The following is a 21,723-nucleotide window of genomic DNA, read 5'->3' on the forward strand; positions in this document are numbered from 1 at the left end:
CTATGTCCTTCTTTTCTGCGACTTTTTTTTTTTTAAGATTTTTTATTTATGTATTTGACAGACAGAGATCACAAGTAGGCAGAGAGGCAGGCAGAGAGAGAGGAGGAAGCAGGCTCTGCTGAGCAGAGAGCCCCATGTGGGGCTCGATCCCAGGACCCCGAGACCATGACCTGAGCCGAAGGCAGAGGCTCAACCCACCGAGCCATCCAGGTGCCCCTCTTTTCTGCGACTTTACCCACCGACCTCCACTCCCTGTGAACCAAAAATGGTTAGAGTTGAGGTTATTTTGACAGATTTTTTTAATATATTCTTGAATAAACCTTTTTTTTCTTCTTTTTTTTTCTTCAAAGTAGGCCCCACACCCAGTGTGGGGCTTGAACTCAAGACTCTGAAATCAAGAGTCACATGCTCAGAGCACTCAGTGGGTTGAGCGTCCACTTCTTGGTTTGGGCTCAGGTGGTGATGTCAGGGCGGTGGGATGGAGCCCGGCCCCCCGCTCTGTGCTGGGAGTGGAGCCTGCTTGGGAGTCTCTCTCTACCCCTCCCCTACCTCTCCCTCTGGGGTTGGGGGGCAGTCAGAGCTCGAAAGATTGAGCCAGCTAGATACCCCTTGAATAACCCTTTTTAATGTGTTTATTATTTGAATTATTACTACATACAGGTCTTCTAGAAAACTCCCAACTGCACAGAGGGTTGCGGTGAGAAGTAGGTCCCCCTGCCAGTTCCCTCCGCTGAGGTGTCTTCTGTTACCAGTTTCTCATGTATCCTTCCGGAGACATCCTGTGCATGAACACTTGCTCCTTTTGAGGACATAGGTGGCTCGCCACATCCCCGGTCAGCACAGGTTGCGTCCTGCTGCAGCGAGCAGGGCCGCAGAGGCCCGCTGTTTGTCCCCCGTGCCCTGCCAGCGTGCCACGTGCCAGGGGCTCCACTCTGAAGCTGGTTTAGGAGCGAGATTGGCTGTCTGCAGGGCCCAAGGTCGAGGCCGTCAGAGGTCTTACGTCAGCCACTGAGACTTGCTTCTGCTGCAGCCCGGCTCCTGGACCAACTTGCAGGGCCCGGCCAGCCAGAGGCAGGAAGTAGGAGCCTCCACGTGCCAGGGGAGGGGTGACTGGGTGAGCATGTGTGCCTGGGTGGGCGCATTCTGCAGGGTCAGCCTCGGTGGCCTGGAGCCGCTCGGCCTGCTGCTTTCTTCCAGCCGGATTTCTTATACCTTCGTCCCCACTGCGTATGGTTGATCTCATTGTTCAGCCACAGTTTGGTGTTTCCCCCAGGGTGGTGGCCTGTGATGACCTCTACCCATCCTTTATTGATGGCCGTCAGGTTGTTCGATGACAGTGTGGTGGCGGCTCCTGGGGCCCACCCAGCTTGCCTCTCATGTCCTACCGATTTCTGTCAGTCCCACCTCTCGTCCCAGCCCCTGAGCCTCAGAAGATGGGGATCAAATCCCCATTTTCCCCCAACCACCGTTGCATCCCCTAAAATACAGAGGTGGGCACATGACCCCATTTGAGCCCATGACAGCAGGGGAGATGTTTGTTAATCCCTTCCAGGGAGAACGTCTAGAGGCACCCTCCCTTTCTCCCACTGGTCTTGAGGGAAGAAACACCAGCACAGGCAATTGGTGGGACTGTCCTACGATCACAAGATAGGAAGTGATCCCCGGATGAAGGTGACATGCAGAAAACAGAGAAGGAGTGGGATTATTGGTGATGTTGTCTGGGCTGCTGGATCCAGCTCTGCCTGAAGCTCTCGACTACTTCTCAATGTCTAGCAATAGGAGTGGCTATATCCTGTCTATTGAAGACAGTTAGGGTTGAGCTTCCTGGCATTTTCTGAAACAAATCTTGTATATGCCTCTTTGCTTCTATGCACTAGTGTGTCTATGGTCTTTCAGGAACAATTTGTTAAGAAAAGATCAGGGGATATGTTAACCGACGCTGCCAGTGCCCCTCACTAAGTCCAGCGTTCATGGTTGCCAAAACTGCTGTGGGCTGTAAGCCCCTGCAGCCCGGTCTGGGGGCCCCTGTGAAGAAGCCCTGACACCCCAGGAGTGGCCCTCAGCCGATGATTGTGGACAGCCTCTCACCACTGGGGTGGGTCACTCAAGGGAGATCCACTGTCACCCGAGGGCCCCCCACAGGACCAAGCCCAGGTGGCCCACTTCCTCACCTGTTCATCGGCACCTCCACAGGGCTCCTCCCTCCCTGTTTCATGTCTCTGGCCCCAGGGAGTCTCCCTGGGGTGGCCTCCCAGGTAAACCATGGGCCCTGAGTTATCTTTGAAGGGAATCTATCCAGGGAAGGATAGAAATGCCAGATACTCCTGCAAGGACGTGGTAGCATATTTTTAAAAAAAGATTTATTCATTTATTTTAGAGCAAGAGAACGTGTGCGCATGATTGGGGGGGGGGGGCAGAGGGAGAGAGAGAATCCCTGAGCGAGAACCCACTGAGCCGAGCCAGATCCCAGGACCCTGAGACCATGATCTGAGCCGAAACCAAGAGTTGGGCACTTCACTGACTGAGCCACCCGGGCACCCCGATGGGAGCCTTTCTTTGTACCTCATACCCTCACTGTCTTGAGTTTCCTGTGGCCGCCATAACAAAGCACCCCAGACTGGGGGCTTAAAACCAATATATTCCCTTCATAGTTCTGGAGACTGGAAGTCCAAAATCAAGATGGCAGCGGGTTTGATTCCTTCGAGGCCATGAGGGAAGGGTCTGTTCTGGCCTCTTGGCTTACAGCTGACCAGACGGCTGTGTCTTCACCTTGCCTTCCTTCTGGGCATGTCTGTATCTAATTTTTCTTTTGATGAAGAAAAGGGGGAAGGAAAAAAGCAAATTTCCTCTTATAAGTATACCAGTCCTGTTGGATCAGGGCCCATCTTATGACCTTATTTGAACCTGATCACCTTTTTTTTTTTTTTCTTAAGATTTTATTTATTTATTTGATAGACAGAGATCACAAGTAGGCAGAGAGGCAGGAAGAGAGAGAGGAGGAAGCAGGCTCCCTGCTGAATAGAGAGCCCGATGCGGGGCTTGATCCCAGGACCCCAGGACCATGACCTGAGCTGAAAGCAGAGGCTTTAACCCACTGAGCCACTCAGGCGCCCCGAACCTGATCACCTTTTTAAAGCCTCAGTAACCATCCTGAGATCCTAGGGGTTAGGACCTGCACATAGAATTTGGGGAGAACATATTTCAGCGCCTCCCCTCGGTAAGAGCCAGCCATCAGCCTTGTGGATCTTTACAATTCTGACCAGGAAGCCCCAAGACGTCCAGGGCCTGGGTGGTGACCAGGCAGCAACAGGGGAAGAGACAGCCAGGTCAGGAGGCCCGAGGGCTTGACCAGATGGAGGCCCCAGGGACCCAGACCAGAGTGGTTCGGAGGTGTGAGCTGTGTGAATGCATCTTGGGTCCTGCTTCTGATTTGTTATGTCATGTCTTTCCACTGGTTTTTTTCCTTTGCTCACTTCTAGAGTTGAAAGTTTGACTTGTCATTGGGTTTCTTTCTTCTTCTTTTTATTTATTTTTTTTTGTAAGATTTTATTTATTTGTTTGAGCCACAGAGATCACAAGCAGGGAGACCAGCAGAGGGAGAAGCAGACTCCCCACTGAGCAGGGAGCCTGACGAGAGGCTCAATCCCAGGACCCCAGGATCGCGACCTGAGCTCCCCCAGGCACCCCGATACCTTGTTTCTTGTAACACAGGGCTTCTGACATCCGGGCTCCTCAGGGTGCTGAGCAACATCCTTGGCCTCCACCCTTCAGACAAAGTAGCGTCCCCGTCCCCTCTCGGTCGTGACAACCAAAACTGTCTCTGGAAAGTCTCCAGACACTGACTAGTGTCCCTTGTGGGCAGACTCATCCCCTCCTTTGCAAAGCGCTGATGTGCGGTGATGACCACTGAAGCCAGGTAACAGGAGTGTAACACTTCTGAAAACACTTCTGAAAACACCCCCTTCTAGCTTCCCTATTTTTCCCTGATTGTGGTTCCATTTTGTTTCTTTTTTTTTCTTTTTCTTTTTTTTTTTTTTCAGTTGTGAAATGTGTCCCAAAGTCTGTGGTTTAACGCTCCGTGGTGAGAGCCAGTGGCCATCGGGAGTTCTTCCTGCCTTGGCTGGCCTGTGGGCCCCACACCCTATTGTACCTGCTGTGCCTGATACAGTACCACTCAGGCCCTTGCTTTTCTTTAGGCCATTCCTGCCTTCCTGTGTGTCCCTGAGGGTGTTGCACTCTGAGAGCAGAGAGCAGCCATGGCCCTGGCTGAGCAAGCGAAGGGCTGGGTGGCCAGCCGCACCAACGCCGCTGGCTGACACTGTAGGGGTGAGGGGGGACTGTCCCAGTGGGATCCGGGCGCCGGTTTCGGGGACTCCGGAGATGCCGGCCACAGTGCAGAACAGGCAGAACTAGGAGAAAACTCCATCATCTCAGTAACTAAGGGCCGCCTCCTCCGTGTGTGCCTCAGTGTCATCAGGTGCCAGGTGGGCCCGGGAGTCCCCACAGCACCTGCTGTGCCCGCCCACTTCACCGCAGTGCCTGAGCCCTGGCCCCTCGGATCCTGGTGTGACCTGTCCTGGTGTGACCTGTCCTGGCACGGAGCTGGTCTTCATTCTGGAACTTTCCAGACACATGCCTTGGGATGGGGCTCTTGTCCCGCAGCACCTGGAAGCTTGCGGTCCTGGGGATTGCCATCGCCTGGTCCCTTCAGGGTCTCCCTCTGCTCCAGTGTCTCTTCCCAGAAGTCTCTTTCTTTGGGAGATCTTCTGGGCTGGTTCTCTGATTTCCTTTGTCTTCCATCTTTTATCATTTTGTTTCTCCTGCAAGATTTCTAAGCTTCATCTGTCATCTCCATCTCCCTCACTCTTGAGTCCCCTCCCTTCACTCTCCCCTGCCCAGGCTCACCCACCCCCCTGCTCCTTCTCCCCTGACTTGTGGCATCTCCTCTCAACTTTGTTGCATTTCTTCTCTCCCCTTCACTTCTTGCTTCCAGGCCTTTGCTCACTGTCGGTATCACCCTGTGCTCTCCCCTGTCATCCCCTTCTCTCAGCACCAAATGCCAACATGGAGAAAGCTACCTTCCAGACCACTCCAATCCTGACAGTAAAAATCAGCCTGTTCTTTTATTTGTTCGGAAGAATGACACCCCCCCCCCACCTCTGCCTCAAATTTGGCGGGGGAGGGGGGGGGGGAGCGGAGCATGCAGTCCGAGAACAACGACCCTGGGATCCTCTGCCCCTGGGCCCAGGGCAACAGTTTTGAGGCAGAAGCACGGGATCCGAGGGGCCAGGGCTCAGGCACTGCGGTGAAGTGGGCGGGCACAGCAGGTGCTGTGGGGACTCCCGGGCCCACCTGGCACCTGATGACACTGAGGCACACTCGGAGGAGGCGGCCCTTAGCCGCTGGCTCAGGCCCGGACCTTGGGGCCCCGGGGGGCCTCTGCAGGTAGCTAGGAGCCCGTCAAGTGCCGGTGGAAGTAGAGGCCGAAGAGGCTGCAGAGCAGTTGGCAGGCTGCTGTCCACCAGATGAGGAAGGTGAGGACGGCGCGGAGGAATAGAGGCGTGAGGAGGCTGCCCAGCGCCCCAGCGATCCGGGCCGCGGTCTGCTGGGCCTCGGCCTCCCCGAGGCCTACCAGGCGGTCGCGGGCTGAGGACGCGGCGGGGGACAGCGTGGGGACCGGGCCTGGCCCCCAGGAGTAGCCGCCTGTGCGGAGAAGAGGGTGGAGGTAGGGAGAGATAGAAGTACAGGCGCTGTTTGATTTCTGGGACCCTCCCCCAGCCCCAGGCTTCACCTCTTACCCCCGCCCCCACCCCAACTCTATCTCCTGCCTCCCACCCCAACTTCGGCCCGCCTCCTACTCGCCCCTCCTCCGAGCCCTCCAGGCTCCGCCCCCTCTCCGCCCCCGATTATTGCCAAGTCCCGCCCCGCCGCCACCTCGCTCCGTTTCAGCCCCGCGGGGCTTCGCTCCCCAGCCGCCCGCACCTCCACGCACCCGGCTCCGACCCTACGCGCCCCGAGCCGCTTCTCACCCAGCGTCTTGAGCAGCAGCGTGCAGCTGAGGGTGAGAATGAGCGGCGTCAGGTACTGCAGGCTCACCACCGTCACGTAGCAGTAGACGCGCACCACCTAGGGGGCCGGTAGCAGGGACTACGTGGGGGGAGGGGGCTTTCTGGGCTTCCTGTAACCCTAAGCCCCAGGGGCAGGGACCCCTGCCCTGAGCCCCAGGTCCCCTCCCAACCTTCGGTGCCCATACCCGCCTCTGGATCTCACGGGCCTCTATGCGGCCGGCCTCCCGTCGCAGCTGCTCCACACGGGCCTTGGCCAGGCACAGGTAGGCCTGCAGGTGAGGCCTGGTCACAGCCAGCCTTAGCAGGCACAATGCCACCAGCACCCAGAGGCGCAGGGAGTCGAAAGCTGAGTCTGACAGCCTGTGGGAAGGGAAATGAGGGGGCTAGGGAAGCCTCCCCTGCTCCAGGATCACCCCCAGGATCCAAGGCTTCTCCCTGAGCCTCAGAGACTGGGCTACACAGCACCCACCCTACGCTCCTACCGCCCTTCCCCCCCCCCCCCCCCCCCCCCGCCCCTCCAGGCACCACCGGATGCGCACAGGGGGAGGGGCACCTCCCCCAGGGGTGCCTGGTGCAGGAAGTCCCGTGCAATGGGCTTGGTCCAGAGCCACAGGATGATCAGAGGGGACACGAAGCTGGTATGCAGAAGGAACCTAGGGATAAGGGCACAGAGGATTGAGGCCTGGGCACCCACCATCCCCCTAGCCTCTCCTTTAGATTCCCACCTCCACCCACCCCCCCACCCCGCCCCACCCCCCAGTCTGGCACTCTGCATTAACTGCAGCATGGGCCGGTCCTCCGACATGGTCAGTGCATCCAGGTGTGTCTGAGCCAGCCGCAGGCCTGGAAAGGTGAGGAAGGCACCCAGCATGGATCCCACGAATGCCAGCCCTATGCGGACGCCCAGCTTGGCCAAAGGGAGCCTGGGGAAGAAGAGAAGGGTCGGGAGGCCCCAAAGCCCGTTAGCACCACCCACCTAAAAGTCCCAGCCAGCCCTTGCCCCACCTCGCTTCCCAGGACTCACGCCCAGTCCCAGCCCTGAGTCTTCAGAAGTGGCTCCAAGTTCTGGGTCATACTGGCCAGGCCTGGGGAAGACAAGGAGAGAGCAGTGTCTAGTAGACCCCTGGAGACTCACTGTCTGCTCTGCCCCCATCCCAGATAGACTTTTGCTCCACCCGTAGGATTGTACCCATGGGGCCAGGCAAAAGGAAAACTTTATTGTGTTCTGGTTATGTGCATTTTTTTGGTTTTGTTTTAAAGAACAAGAAAATGTATCAGGCAGACACCCTTGACTGGACTGGGGGAAAGAATGGTGGGGAGGGGGGACCACTGAGTCTGAGTTTCTGGGGCTGTACCAGGAATCTGGAGGTGCGTGAAGGACTCCCATAGGAGAGAGCCAAAATCCTCAAAAGAATCCTCAGTTCAGGCCCTCAGATTTTCCGCAGAGTAAAAGCAAATAAAAATGAGCTTACAACCCAAATCACCAAACACACCACTGAACAAATCACCATAAAGCCCCCCCGGGGGGGGGTAGTTTAGACCCTACAGACTACAGAAACTTTGCAGGTGTTATTATGTGTGAAATTACTGAGGAAAATAACAGGTGGAATCACAGAACAGGCAACATGAGGCTACCTTAGATGACCAGATATATCTGCCAAGGAACCAGTTAAGCTCATCCAAAGGGAAAATACAATTATTGAAACGATAGGTTGTTAAATGGCATATTCAAAACAGCCAAAGAAAGAATGAATGAATTGGATCTGAAGAAATCACTCAGATTCCAACTCAGAAAGATAAAAAGGTAGGAAATGTGAAGGGAGATGAAGAGATAAGGAAGACAGAATAGAGAGTCCAGCAAAAGTCAAATAAGAGCCCCAGAGAGAGAAGGGAAGAGAGGATAAAGAAGGAGAGGGGATTTGGAAGTTGGAAAGACTGTGGAATGAATGACACACAAAGTATATCAAACCAGAGTAATACAAAGAAATCCATACCTAGACACCGTAGTGACACTGGAATACCAAAAACAAAGAGATCGCAAAGCAGCCAGGGATTTAAGACAGATCACCTATAGAGGAAAGACAATTAGACTGGCAGCCAATGTCAACAGCAATCACAGAAAAAGAACAAAAAGAAGGTGAAATGGTAAGATGGTAGAAACAATGCCAAATATGTCAGTAATCATAATAAATGTAAGCGGATTAAACTTTGAAGTTAAATGACACAGACTGTCAGACTTGAAACTACCTCACTGTGTGTTTTTTAAGAGACATAGCTCAATACAAGGTCCCTGTAAGTTGGAAAAAAAAAAAGGGATGTTAAAAAGATGTGACAAATACTAATCAAAAGAAAGGTGGTATTGTATATTTGAGAGTTGCTATGAGTAGATCTTAAAAGTTTTCATTGTAAGGAAAAAAAGTTGTATGTGTAAAAAAGGAAGTTAAGCAGATTTATTGTGATTGTTTTGTAATACATACAAATATTGAATCATTATATTGTGTACCTGATACTAACAATGTTATATGTCAGTTATATCTCAACTTAAAAAAAAAGCTGAAAAGACTATATTATTACCAGATAAACTAGTGTAAGACAGAAGTATTAGAATCAGAAGTGGTTAATATACTATGATAAAATGGTTGATTCACCAGGTATATACAGAAATTCTACACTTGTAAAAACCTTGCCAATTAGCCACAAAACATATAAAGAAAACACTGACTGGGGTGCCTGGGTGGCTCAGTCATTTAAGCATCTGACTCTTGATTTCAGCTTAGGTCATGATTTTACGGTTGTGAGATTGTGCCCTGCACCAGGCTCAGCACTGGGCATGGAGCTTGCTTGGGATTCTCTCTCTTCTTTTGCCCCTTCCCCCCTCTAAAAAGAGAGAGAGAGAGAGAAGGAAAGAACGAACGAAAGAAAGGAAAATCATAATGGAAACTTTAAAATACAAACAATGGTGTGATAATGAAGATTACAAATCAAAATTTAAAGTGGGACTTAATAAAATATTTATAGCCTTCCATGCTAGAAATGCTAGAAAGAGAAATAGAAGAAGCTGAAAATTAATGAGCTAAATAGCCAACTAAGAAATTGGAAACAAGGGCGCCTGGGTGGCTCAGTGGGTTGGGCCGCTGCCTTCGGCTCAGGTCGTGATCTCAGGGTCCTGGGATCGAGTCCCGCGTCGGGCTCTCTGCTCAGCGGGGAGCCTGCTTCCTCCTCTCTCTCTCTGCCTGCCTCTCTGCCTACTTGTGATTTCTCTCTGTCAAATAAATAAATAAAATCTTTAAAAAAAAAAAAAAAAAGAAATTGGAAACAAGAAAAAGAAGCCTACCAGAATAGGGCTAGAAAATCCAGAGGTCCTAGCCACACAAGAGAGAAAGACTGGAAAAGATAAAAGAAAAACCAAAAGAACCCACAATTCACTAAAAATACAATTGTACAGCAAGGTTGTCCCATGGAAAAACACTCAATTTCATCCCTATTTCATAAGACAGTAGTGAACTACCAGGAGTTTAAGGGTTTATGCGAGAGGCAAAATTGAAATATCATGTCGGAAAATACAAAATATCTTTCTGATTGTAGGGAAGAGAGGGGAATATCTTCAAGACAAAAATAAACTAAAATAAGGAACTGCTATTCATCAGAAGAAACCAGAGGTGAGGGCTGCAGCTATATTCAGTGGCTGAGCCCAAAAAACTGTGGTGTATTCATGTGCAGAGAATAATGCAAATGATGCTAAATGAATCTAGGTCAAGAGCATTAGAGGATTCTTCCAATCATTCTGCAGGTTTGGAATTTTTCAAAATAAAATATTTGAGGACAATTTAAAAAAATATATTTTATTTATTTGACAGACAGAGATAACAGTTAGGCAGAGAGGCAGGCAGAGAGAGAGGAAGGGAAGCAGGCTCCCTGCTGAGCAGAGAGCCCAATGCAGGGCTCAATCCCAGGACCCTGGGATCATGACCTGAGCCGAAGGCAGAGGCTTTAACCCACTGAGCCACCCAGGCGCCCCTTGAGGACAATTTTTTTTTAAGATTTTATTTTTAAGCAATCTCTACACCCAACACAGGGCTGGAACTCACAACCCCGAGATCAAGAGTTGCATGCTCCACCCACTGAGCCAGACAGGTGCTCCACAATTTTTTTAAGACAAAAAAACAAAAAACAAAAAAAAAAAACAACACAAAGAAAGTAAAAAGCCATGCCACAGATTTTAAGACACACTCCCCATCCCCCACTTTAACTTCTTTAAAATTGAAATACACATGACCACTGATGACATGCACTAGTCTAAGTAACAAGTGTTTTCAATCTTTTTTCTGCAGTTCCAGAAATAATGGTGTGTCATGTTTCATAGAAGGAAGTTTATGTCCCACACATGTAACAAAGGATCAATTCCCATGGTATATAAAGAAACTCTACAAATCAACAAGGAAAAAAAAGTAATAAAGATACACAGCCCAGAAAAGCTTCATAAAACATTGGATTCGGTGATGATGTCTTAGATCTGGCACCAAAAGTATGAGCAACAAAAGAAAATATAGACCAGTTAGACTCATGAGAATTAAAACATTTTGTACATCAAAAGATACTACCAATGGAGTGAAAAGGTAACCCACAGAATGGGAAAAATATTTGCAAATCATACATTTGATAAGGGACGAATATCCCAAATATATATAATATATACAGAACTCCTAAAACTCATCACCCCCCCCCAAAAAAAACAACAAAAAACAAAAAACCCAGGTTCAAAAATAGGCAAAGGGGGCATCTAGTTGGCTTGGTTGGTGGAACGTGTGACTCTTGATCTCAGAGTTATAAGTTTGAGCCTCAAGTTGGGTGTAGAGATTACTTGAAAATAAAATCTTTGAAAAAGAAAAAAAAATAGACAAAGGAGTTAATAGACAATTTCTCCAAGATATACAGATGACCAACAAGAATAAGAGGATGGGCTCAGGGGCGCCTGGGTAGCTCAGTGGGTTGAGCCTCTGCCTTCACTTCAGGTCATGATCTCAGGGTCCTGGAATCCAGCCCCAAATCGGGCTCTCTGCTCGGTGGGGAGCCTGCTTCCCTTCTCTCCCTGCCTGCCTCTCTGCCTACTTGTGATCTCCCTTTCTGTAAAAAAAAAAAAAAAAAAAAAAGTGCTCAACATCACTCATCATTAGGCAAATACAAATAAAAACCACAACGAGATACCACTTCACACCCACTAGGATGGTCACTTAAGGAAAAAGAAAAGGAAGATAACACATGTTGTTGAGGATGTGGGGAAGCTGGAAATCTTGTGCATGGCTGGTAGGAGTACAAAATGGTGCAGCCACCCAAGAACACAAGTTGGTTGACTCCTCAAAAAATTAAAGAGAATTACTACATAATCCAGCAATTCACCTCTGGATCTGTACCCCAAAGAATTAAAAGCGGAGACCTGTAAACCCATGTTCATAGCAACACTATTCGCATCAGCTCAAACACAGGAGCAACAAAAATGTCCACCAATACATAAATGGATGAGCAGAATGGGATATATTCCTGCAAAAGGAACACTAGTCAGTGTTAAAAAGGGAGGAAATTTGAAGGCAGCGTGGATGAACCTTAAGGATATTATGCTGAATGAAATAAGCCAGCACAGGGCACCTGGGTGGCTCAGGGAGCCTCTGCCTTCAGCTCAGGTCATGATCCCAAGGTCCTGGGATTGAGCCCCATATCAGGCTCTCTGCTTAGCAGGAAGCCTGCTTCCTTCTCTCTCTCTCTCTCTCTCTGCCTGCCTCTCTGTCTACTTGTGATCTTTGTCTGTCAAAATAAACAAAATCTTAAAAAAAAAAAAAAAAAAGGAAATAGGCCAGCACTGAAAGACAGCTATTGCATGATTGCCCTCATATGACATGTCTAGGGTGGCTGGATTCATAGAGACAGAAAGTAAGATGGCGGGCACCAGGGGCTGGGGTGGGGGAAAATGGAGAGTCAGTGTTTAATGGGGACAGTTTCAGATTCGCAAGATGAAAAGGGTGGGGAACGGATGGTGGTAATGGTCACACAACAAGGTGAATGTGCTTAATGCCAGTGAGATGGACTCTTAAAGACAAAATAATAAATGGTATGTGTATTTTACCACAATAAAAAAAATGGAGGGAAAAACACATACCACCTCAAAGAAAAATGGGCAACAAACATGAACAGGCTCTTCAAAGAAGAGGAAACGAGAATCTTAACTAGACAGACTGGAAAAGCTGCTCAGCCTCCCAGGTAATCGGAGAAATGCATGTTAAGACCACTAAAGGCATCATTTCCCACCACTAGATGGACGAAAATCAAGCACTTCCCATGGACCTCAACTCACTTACAGCTGACCATGTCCCTGTAAGGTTCACCACCTTACAAGCAGGGAGGTGAGGCAAGGGGCTGGTGCAACTTCACCCATACTTGCCCAGGGTGGCTGGGACTGAGTCTGGGGGTCCACCCTCGGAAGCCCCGGCTGCATGGCTGGTGGGCATGGGAGAGAACTGCTCTGAAAATGCCGAGGCACCATCTTATGAAGGTGAACACATCCCCCTTGTCCCCAGATCCCATGCCCCAAACAAATGCCTACACATGCATACAAAGAAAGGTACAAGAATGTTCCTTCCCTATAGCAACTGTGAAAAAAACCTCAAACCTGGAAACCACCTAGATGTCCAGCAACAGGACACTGGACAAATAAAGACAAGGGGCCTCACAATAGAGCACCATTCATCCGTGTGAAGAGAAAAACGAAAGCTGCCCAGACCAAGAGGGCCTCGTTCTGTAAACAATATCAAAAAGACTGGAAAGCACCAGCTGGCGGATTACACACTGGCTGACGCCACCCACAACAGCAAGCAAACTACGATGAATTCTTTAGGGACAGAAACATATGTGATGAATGGGAGCCTGGGTGGCTCAGCCAGTTAAGAATCCGACTCTTGGTCTCAACTTGGGTCTTGAGTTCAAGATTGTGAAGTTTAAGCCTTCCATTGGGCTCCACACTGGGCATGGAACCTACTTTAAAAAAAAAAAGGCAAAAAATGATAAACACAAGATTTGAGAGACTAGTTGGGGCTGTGAGTAAAAGAGGAAAGTGTGAGGATTGGAAAGAAGCACCAGAGACATGCAAGAACGTTGGGAAGGTTCTAGTTCTCATTTAAGAAGGGAGGTTGTGGGATGCCTGGGTGGCTCAGTTGGTTAAGCAACTACCTTCAATTCAGATCAAGATCCTGGAATCCTAGGATCGAGTCCTGCAGGGGTCTCCTCCCTGCTTGGGGGAGAGTCTGCTTCTCCCTCTGACCTCTCCCCTCATGTTCTCTCTCTTTCTCTCAAATAAATAAGTAAAACCTTAAAAAAATGAGTCTGTTACATTATTATTTTGCTTTGTAATTTACATATACATGTTCTATACACATGCATATATATATCAAACATTATATAATTTTACAAATTGAAAAGCAGGGAGAATTGGTGAAGATAAAGGTCAAGGAGCACAGCAAGGCTGTGCACAGCAGAGTGAGTATTTTGATCTTTATCCAAAGACCACTAGAGTCTGGCATCAGGCAGAGAAGTGATGTGATCCAGATTATATTTTTGAAAGATCATCCAAAGAGTAGAGAAAGTCAAAAGAAAAATGGGAAACTAAGAAAAAATATTTGCAACAACTATCACACACAAAGACTAATGTCTCTAATATATAAAGAGCTCCTACATATCAATAAAAGGGTCACTAGAAAACTGGGCAAAAGAACAGACCTTTCTGGAAGGCAGATAGGAAAGATGCTATCTTTTCCACCTCGGAAAGATGCTCAACATCGCCTACGTTTCACCCATCAGGTTACCCAAGACAAAAAAAAGTCCATGGAAACACATTGGAGAGAATATGGGGAAGTAGGCACTTCATTAATCTTTTCCTAAATGGCAATTTACAACACTATTGAAATTACAAATGCACTTACTTGCACAGGGCCGCCTTCCCATATGACTATGGGCTATGGGCTATTCCCATATGACACTGTTGTAACAAAACATGGTTTTGAACAATAACATTTAATAGTGAAATACTTATATGTCCAGAAGTAGTGGACTGGTTAAATAATCATGAAACCTCGGGGCGCCTGGGTGGCTCAGTGGGTTAAGCCTCTACCTTCGGCTCAGGTCATGATCTCAGGGTCCTGGGATTGAGCCCTGCACCAGGCTCTCTGCTCAGCAGGGAGCCTGCTTCCCCCTCTCTCTCTGCCTCTCTGCCTACTTGTGGTCTCTGTCTGTCAAATAAATAAATAAAGTCTTTAAAAAAAATCATGAAACCTCCATAAAATGAAATACTATGTGGGTGTTATAAAAAAACACACACACACACACCACAAGCCCACCCACACTGTATGTTGTGTCAAGGGACAATCTCCACATTGATGCTTTTTAAGGAAAAAAGACAAGGTGTAGAGCCTTCAACACTACTGTTTTATGGGGATAAAGGAAAGTGGCCTCCCAGTTTTCCTCTTGGAAAGAGAGCCAACGTGGGTGATTTTTACTCTATGTATATCCTCTTGGACTTTGTGAATGCTGTGCCATTTACTCATTTCCTTCACCAAATTAAATTAGAATGGGGAAGTATGAAATCATTACAGCTGCCTTGGAGAAGGGCAGAGGCAGGGAACCTGCGAAGAACTACAGCTACAGGGGGCACCTGGGTGGCTCAGTAGGTTAAAGCCTCTGCCTTCAGCTCAGGTCATGATCTCAAGGTCCTGGGATCGAGCCCCGCATTGGGTTCTCTGCTCAGCGGGGAGCCTGCTTCCCTTCCTCTCTCTGCCTGCCTCTCTGCCTACTTGTGATCTGTCTGTCAAATAAATAATAAAAAAATGAAATAAAATCTTAACTACAGCTCCGGGCCGCCATCAGAGGCAGCGAGACTGGACATCCTCTTACCCTAAAGCCCCAGGAGACCCCAGGACAGGAAGCAGCCCTAGAGACTACTCAGGCCCAAGAAGGCCCCCCCCCCCTTCACCTGTCCTGTGCTTCCGTGAGGGAGTGATGGGCGTGGTGACCCCAAAGGCTGCACGTACCTGGCTCCAGGCCCAGCTCGAGAGTCTCCTCCTGGACCACCTGCACCAGCATGGCCAGGAGCAGGAAGAGGAAGGCAAAGGTGAGGCAGACAGAGCGTTCGCCCCCCTCCTCTGCACTGAAGTACAACCGGGTCACCATCAGGAACATCTTGCTGGGGGCAGGGCTAAGAAAGCCTGGAGCAACTAGGGTGTCCCTTCCCCACTCCCCCACTCCCAGCCAGGGATTCCCCCCAACTGCAGAACCCACACACCAGCACTGGAGTCTGGCGTCTCGGGGAGCAAGACGGTGACCCAGGAGAAGAGCGAGCCACTGAACAAGTTGAAGACAAGAGGTCCAGTGCGGCTCATGCCTATGTCCGCAGGCTTGGGGTGTGGGTGGGTGGCAGGTGTGCCTGGGCCTCCAGTTCGGCCTCAGCACACGACCTGTGGCCATTTCTTTCTTTCCTTTTTAAAAAACATTGATTTTAGAGAGAGAGCGAGTGGTGGGGAGGAGCAGGGGAGGAGGGTGTGGGAGAGGGATAGAATGTCAGGCAGACTCCATGTCAAGCTTGGAGCCTCGGGCAGGGGCCTCCATCCCAAGACACGGACACCATGATCCCAGCTGAAACCAAGAGTTGGGCGCTCAATCAGGCACCCCCCACCCCGTGGCCATTTTTCCCTGAAAGAGCTAGCAAGTCCGTTTCTTCAGGAGGTCTGGCCTCCCTGACCCACCTAGTCCGGCTGCATTTGCAGCAGGGGAATTTCCGGTTCCTCTGAGAAGCTCTCAGAGATAAAAGGGCTGTCTGTATCCCGAATCTGCCCCGAAAGAGACCCATGGGGCTTTCCAGAACAAGTGTGGGCTTCAAGATGGATTTTTCTGCACAAACCCATTCCATGAGTGCATTTTCTCAGACTTGGGTCCTCAGTGTCACAGGTTTGCCTCTGTTCCCAAAGCAGCTTCATAAAACACAGTAGAGGGAGACCTGGGTGGCTCTGTGGGGTTAAGATCCCAGGGTCCTGGGATCGAGCCCCACATCAGGCTCCCTGCTCAGCAGGAAGCCAGTTTTCCCCTCTCCTCCCTCTGCCTGCCACTCTCCCTGCTTGTTCTCTCTCTCTCTCTCAATGTCAAATAAATAAATAAATAAATCCTTTTTTTTTTTTTTAATTAGAAAAAAGGGGGGGAAAAAGCAGAGGGGACATCTCTTTTCCTGTCCCTGTATCTGGGCCGATGACTTGCTTTGACCGAGAGAAGGGACAGAGATGGGGGTGGGCCAACTTCCTGCAAAGCCTCAGAAGGCTCGCAGCACCCCTTCCTTCTTGCTGGTGTTTCTGCTGCTAGGAGGAAGCCTGGCTTACCCTGCTGGAGGGTGGGACCCCTCAGAGCAGAGATAAGGCTGTGGCCCAGGAGCAGATCAAGTAGAACAGTGGCCATTTTACACCACCACCCAGTTCTGGGGAGTTTTGTGGGACAGCAGCTGATAACTGATATACCAATTTCGGGACAGCGGGGAAGGAAAGCTCCAGTCCGGCTCCCACATGCCTCCCGCCTCCCTGACCATTTCGGCAGCCTGAGGAAGGATACAGGGAGAAGGCGACGGTGAGCAGGCACCAGAACACAGCGATGTTGGTCTCTTTGGCCGGGCCCAGCACATAGTAGTAGGCCTCTGTGAAGACATACACGCCGCAGGAGTACACGGCGAAGTCCACGAACCACTGGTACTCCAGGAAGAAGCGCAGGACTGCGGGGAGTCTGCGGCTCAGTCCGCAGCTCCGCGCAGGACACCCCCTCACCAATCCCCCCGGGGTGTAGGCTGAGGCTGGGATGCTGGGGACCCAGCTGGATGGTTACCGAGGGCATCAACCGCTGTGAGGGGGCAGGTCTCCAGCTGGAAAGGGGCATCTCGGGGCACAGACAAGGGCTTTTCTTCACTATAGCCATTGGCCCACCTGTTGGGGGAGGGGTAGGCAGTAAGGAGAGGAGGAGTGTCAGACCAGCATCCTCTGTTCTCTCCTCCCCAGCCAGACATGGCAGCCTCCCCACACCAGTCTGGAAGGTTCCACTGTGCCATCCTCGGAACACAGGAGGAGCTGACTTGGGAGGTGCCTTCTCCCCAGCCGGGGTCTCGGCACACCGGGGTGCGGAGGCCAGCTGCTCACAGGGCTGGCCCCGAGCAAACTGTCAGCTAGAGGCAACCAAGGAATGACACAGACATCTTCTTAACCTGGGGTGTCCACTACTCTCCTCGGTGCCCAGAACTGCACCTGGAAGGGAAGCCGTTCCCCTAAGTCTGGGGCCTCACTCACCGCTCCTTCCTGCCTCTGGGCCTCGGTGGTTTTCCCTCCAGGGCCCGAAGCTCTTCCTCAGTAGGGTGCTTGTATCGGAAGAGACTGAGGGCAAAGACGGGAAGTCAGGAAAGCTCCAGCATGGCAATGAATCCTCAAACCCAGGACCGGTGTCAGGGGGAGACCTGGACCCAAAATGCATGGGGACAGGATGGGCTGGGGCTATGCAAAACCAGGGGGAACGCCTGGGGTGGGGAGGCTGGGGGTTTGCTGGGGGGAATGCCGCGAGCAGCTCTGGGGAGATCGCAGGGTGGCGGGGAGTCCCGGACACCCCTGAATATGCTGGCTATCTCTTCTGGTGGAGCAGACGTGTGCCTTGTCCTGGAGGGAAAGTTCAGTTTCCACTAGGTCTCAGAAAGGGTCCGAGATCCCAACAGAGACAAAAAGCACTGCAGGAAACAGATCTACAGCGAGAGTAGTGTGGAAGGGGGTTTAGATTCCAGGAAGGCAGGAGTGGGGAAAAGCAGCTGCTCTTCCCAGTGTGGAAATGTGGTCGCGCGGGTGTGGACACCTGTCAAAACGGATCCAACTGTGTGCTTCAAATATCTGCAGTTTATTGTGTGTCAGTTATATCTCAATAAAGTTGTTTTTAAAAAACTAAAAACACTTTGGAGGGCGCAAGGCAGGGATGGGAGGAAGCCGAGGGGGCGGGGCCCGGTGGGGGCTCCTCCCACCGCCCGGGGCGGGGCTGCGGCTCACCTGCCATTGCAGAGCAGCCAGCGTGCGAAGGAGCAGTGCGGTGCCAGCCTGTGCATGAGGGTGGCGGTGAGCAGCGTCACCACCAGCTGCACTCCCAGGACCGCCTGGGGGGAGGGGATACGAAGGGCAGTGCCTGCCAGGAGGTCACAAGCTCACTGCCTCAGAACTCAGGCTATTTATAGAGAGGCTGGGGCCAGGTTGGAGAGGGTGGGCGTCCTGGGTTCCAGCTGAGTCTTGAAGGAGGGTCCTGGGGTGGGCTCAGACTCAACTGGGGGAGCCCCTGCTGTGTGTAGATTCCCGCACTCCCTACCACCCCCACCTAGCTGCGGGGTAGGGTGGTGGAGAGCTCACGCTGGGGTTCGCTTCTGGCCTTTGCTATGGATTTCAGGTATTCATCTCCCTGAGGCCTCAGTTTCCCCATCTGGAAATGAGGTGCTGCCTATTTTGTTTCATGTACTGTCCACTATCCGGACCTACAAGGAGCACAGCCAGTGAAAGAGGCTCCCCTCCGTAGTTCCCCCTGGCAGCTCCGCGTCCCACCAGAAATTATCCTCATGATTCCATCGCCCTCTCCTCCTCCCTCCCTTTGTAACCAACCTCCTTGAAAAGCCTATTTCTGGCCACTACCAGTCTCAGGACAAAAGACTTACACATATGAAGGGGATGGCTTTTTAAATTAGGAATTTCTCATTAAGTTCTACATAACAAAGTTTTTACCAATTCATAACACGTTTTCGTATATTAATTTTAAAACGTTTTAGAAGAAATGCTTTTGGTAATCAGTCGGAAGCTGGGTTTTCCTGCTTGAATGCAGTAAATACCAATTTGGTATCAGTAATTATGCAATTATATAAAATTATGTGCTCAGGAGTGCTGTCGACTAGTATTATGATATTATAATTAACAACTAAAGTGAAATAAAGATTACTTTAATATTACAATTAATTATTAAAATTATCCTTTTAATCAGGCAAGACTATGCTGACTTCAGTAGGAAAAGCTCTAATGGGATGGGTATCGGGCCAACACAGTAATTCAGAACCACTGCTGAGAAATCCATCATTAAGATAACTAACAGGATATTTTCTCTATGCCTGTAACTTGTAAACCAGAAACATTTTCTCAGTAATGAGGTCGGGGCCCCAACTTTCTGGTCATTAAATCTCACTGCCCACCCTCCCTAACCCCCAAGTGCCGGCTGGCTAGGGGTCACTAAAGACCGTGGGGACAAGCACAGTCAGGGAGCCCCAAGATCAGTGAAGCGGGCCTCTCGGAGGGCCCGCGGCTCCTCCTACGATCCTCTCCAGTCCTTTCCGGTGCCACCCCCAGCCTCCCATCCGCGATTCTGCAGACATCAGATTCTGGGGCTCCCCTGCTGATTTTCCTCTTCCCTCTGTGGCCTCCACCCTGTGATTCAATCTCCTGCTAGGTTTTTAACCACCTACGGCCCTGCACGACCCCAACACAGCGGCACCTCTAGCCTGCACCTCTGTGCGTAGCGCGCAGACCATCTAGGTCTCTAAAGGCCCCAGTACCGCCCCTCACTCCCGCGAACACAGCACTCGGCCCTTTCCGGCGAGTCCTGATGTCAGTCAACATTCAAATCCTTTTTGCAGCCTGCAACTCTTGGAGGGCCCAACTCAAGACACCCTGCCTCTCACTGGCCGGCTTTCTCCGTAGCCCTCTCTGCGTCAATTCACTGGGGTCTCAGAAGCCCTCCCAGACCCCTGGCCTCTCCACTGCAGATACCTATCAAGCTCTGACACCTCCCAGGGAGGAGACCCTTGTTCAAGCTTCCGTCCCAGCACCTAGGACAGGTAGGAGGGAGAGAAGACTTAGGAGAAGCAGGGAGGAAGGGAAGAAGGGAAGGAAGACAAGCTTCCCTTCACCTGAAGCTCCTGAGGTCTGTCCAGGGATATATTTCAAGCCCCGCCCCCCAGCAGCCTCCGGTCTTGTCCTGCCTCTGCAGATTTCCAAAGATACCTGGAGCCTCCCATCAGCTCACGTCCCTTTCCTGCTCAGTCTTTCCCTGGACCTACAATCTGAGAATAGGAGACTCCTGCTACGTGCTAACACCAATAAGGCTTTCCTCCATCCTGTTCTCGGGAACCCTTCCGATTATCTCCCATTCCTTCCAGCACCCAGGCCTGGAACCATGTCCACTTTTCAGGTTCAGGCGCACTTCCAACGCCCCTCCTTGGGAAATCCTCCACACAGGGTCCGGTCGTCCTCTGGGGCCCCTCCTCTGCCCAGTTCGAACATTTAGGGGTTGGGAGTCCCCGCTCTCGCCCCGCATCAGCCTGACCCACCCACAGTGGCCAGGCTAAGTCTGAAGAATAAACTCAATAGGTTGGACCCAGGACTGCGTGAGACCTGAAGCTTCCGACTGTGCTGTCTCCGATTCTGGGACCCTCGCGCGCCCCGAAGCCTCCCAGATCCCCTTGGCTTGGCTCCTCCTCTCAGGGCTCTCCCTGGCCCTTCCACACACCTAAATCCACGCAGCTGCCCTCATGCTTCCGCAGGACCCATGTCGCCAGCCTGGGCTCCAACGGGACCCCCAAATTTCCCAGCGAGGATCTGTGCGTTCCCCAGTCCCCTTCGCGGGGTTGTGACCCCTCGGCAGGACCCCAGGACCCTAGAGGGCCCTCAGAGATCTTGCAAAATCCCCGAACGCTTGGAAGCCTCCAATTCTTTAGGCAGAATCCCCAACCCCCACATAGGTCCTGCAGGGAGATTGAACCCAGAGAGGGACACATGGCCCTCAGCGCGACCCAGAGTCCCTCAGAGTTCCCAACCCCCACAAAGGGATCCCAGTCCCCTCGGTGTTTCCCTGGACCCCCTCAGCTGGATCTCCTGCCCCTCAGTCAAGCCCCTCCCCACCCCCCACCCCATGCCGCTGGCTGCCGGCTCACCATGTCGCCGGCGGGAGCGCGGTCCGCTGACCTGAAGCTCCGGGCGGCTCTCGGGAATCCAGCCAATCAGAGCCCGACGTTTCTGACAAACAGCCCTTAGGACCAATTGTCAGGCTGTAGCTGGAGCAAACCACGAGGGACACGAGGTCGCTCGCGTTGCATGCTGGAAATTGTAGTTCGAAGACCCACGGCAAGATCAGGCACCCGTGGAGTCAGGACTCTCTGGTACCCTGTGTGGCTGCCCTCTCTGAGATTTAGTCTCCGAGCCTCTGCACCCATCTCGCAGGTCTGAGGCAAATTCACTCTCCCGCTGGAGAGTTCTGAGTGTGGAACTCCCCTGATCAAGAGCATTCGCTGGCTCCCACTGACTGGACTCCCAAGTGCTCATAGTCTCATAGTAAAGTCTCTACCTAATTTCAGTCGGCCGCCAGCATATTGTATTCACTAGAATACAGCTTGCCACTGGCCATGCTATCTGCAAATGCTATCTTTCATCTCAGAATAGCTCCTTTCTCAATCTTTTTCATTTAGCAAAGCCTTATTCATTTCTGTAAGTCAGGACTCTGATTGAACACACACACACACCCCAACTCAAATGGGCTCCAGCAAAAAAAGGGAAAATTTTGTGACAAAGAACTCTAAAAGCATAGT

At 51.2% G+C, this 21,723-nt stretch overlaps 1 protein-coding gene across 1 annotated transcript; it reads right to left on the minus strand.

Moving 5' to 3' along the window:
* Window positions 1–5,098: 5,098 nt before the first annotated feature.
* Window positions 5,099–21,120, minus strand: TMEM161A (transmembrane protein 161A). The gene is made up of 12 exons (XM_059389500.1): window positions 21,073–21,120; window positions 18,161–18,264; window positions 17,423–17,506; window positions 16,968–17,065; window positions 16,701–16,857; window positions 15,140–15,291; window positions 7,093–7,153; window positions 6,848–6,991; window positions 6,608–6,721; window positions 6,254–6,428; window positions 6,030–6,126; window positions 5,099–5,703 (listed from the first exon to the last, which is right to left on the minus strand). The coding sequence occupies exons 1-12, from the start codon at window positions 21,073–21,075 to the stop codon at window positions 5,450–5,452; spliced, it is 1,443 nt and encodes a 480-aa protein (XP_059245483.1). The 5' UTR covers window positions 21,076–21,120; the 3' UTR covers window positions 5,099–5,449.
* Between the last annotated feature and the right edge of the window lie 603 nt (window positions 21,121–21,723).

The sequence above is a fragment of the Mustela nigripes genome, chromosome 2 (genome assembly GCF_022355385.1).
Source record: "Mustela nigripes isolate SB6536 chromosome 2, MUSNIG.SB6536, whole genome shotgun sequence".
Taxonomy (NCBI): domain Eukaryota; kingdom Metazoa; phylum Chordata; class Mammalia; order Carnivora; family Mustelidae; genus Mustela; species Mustela nigripes.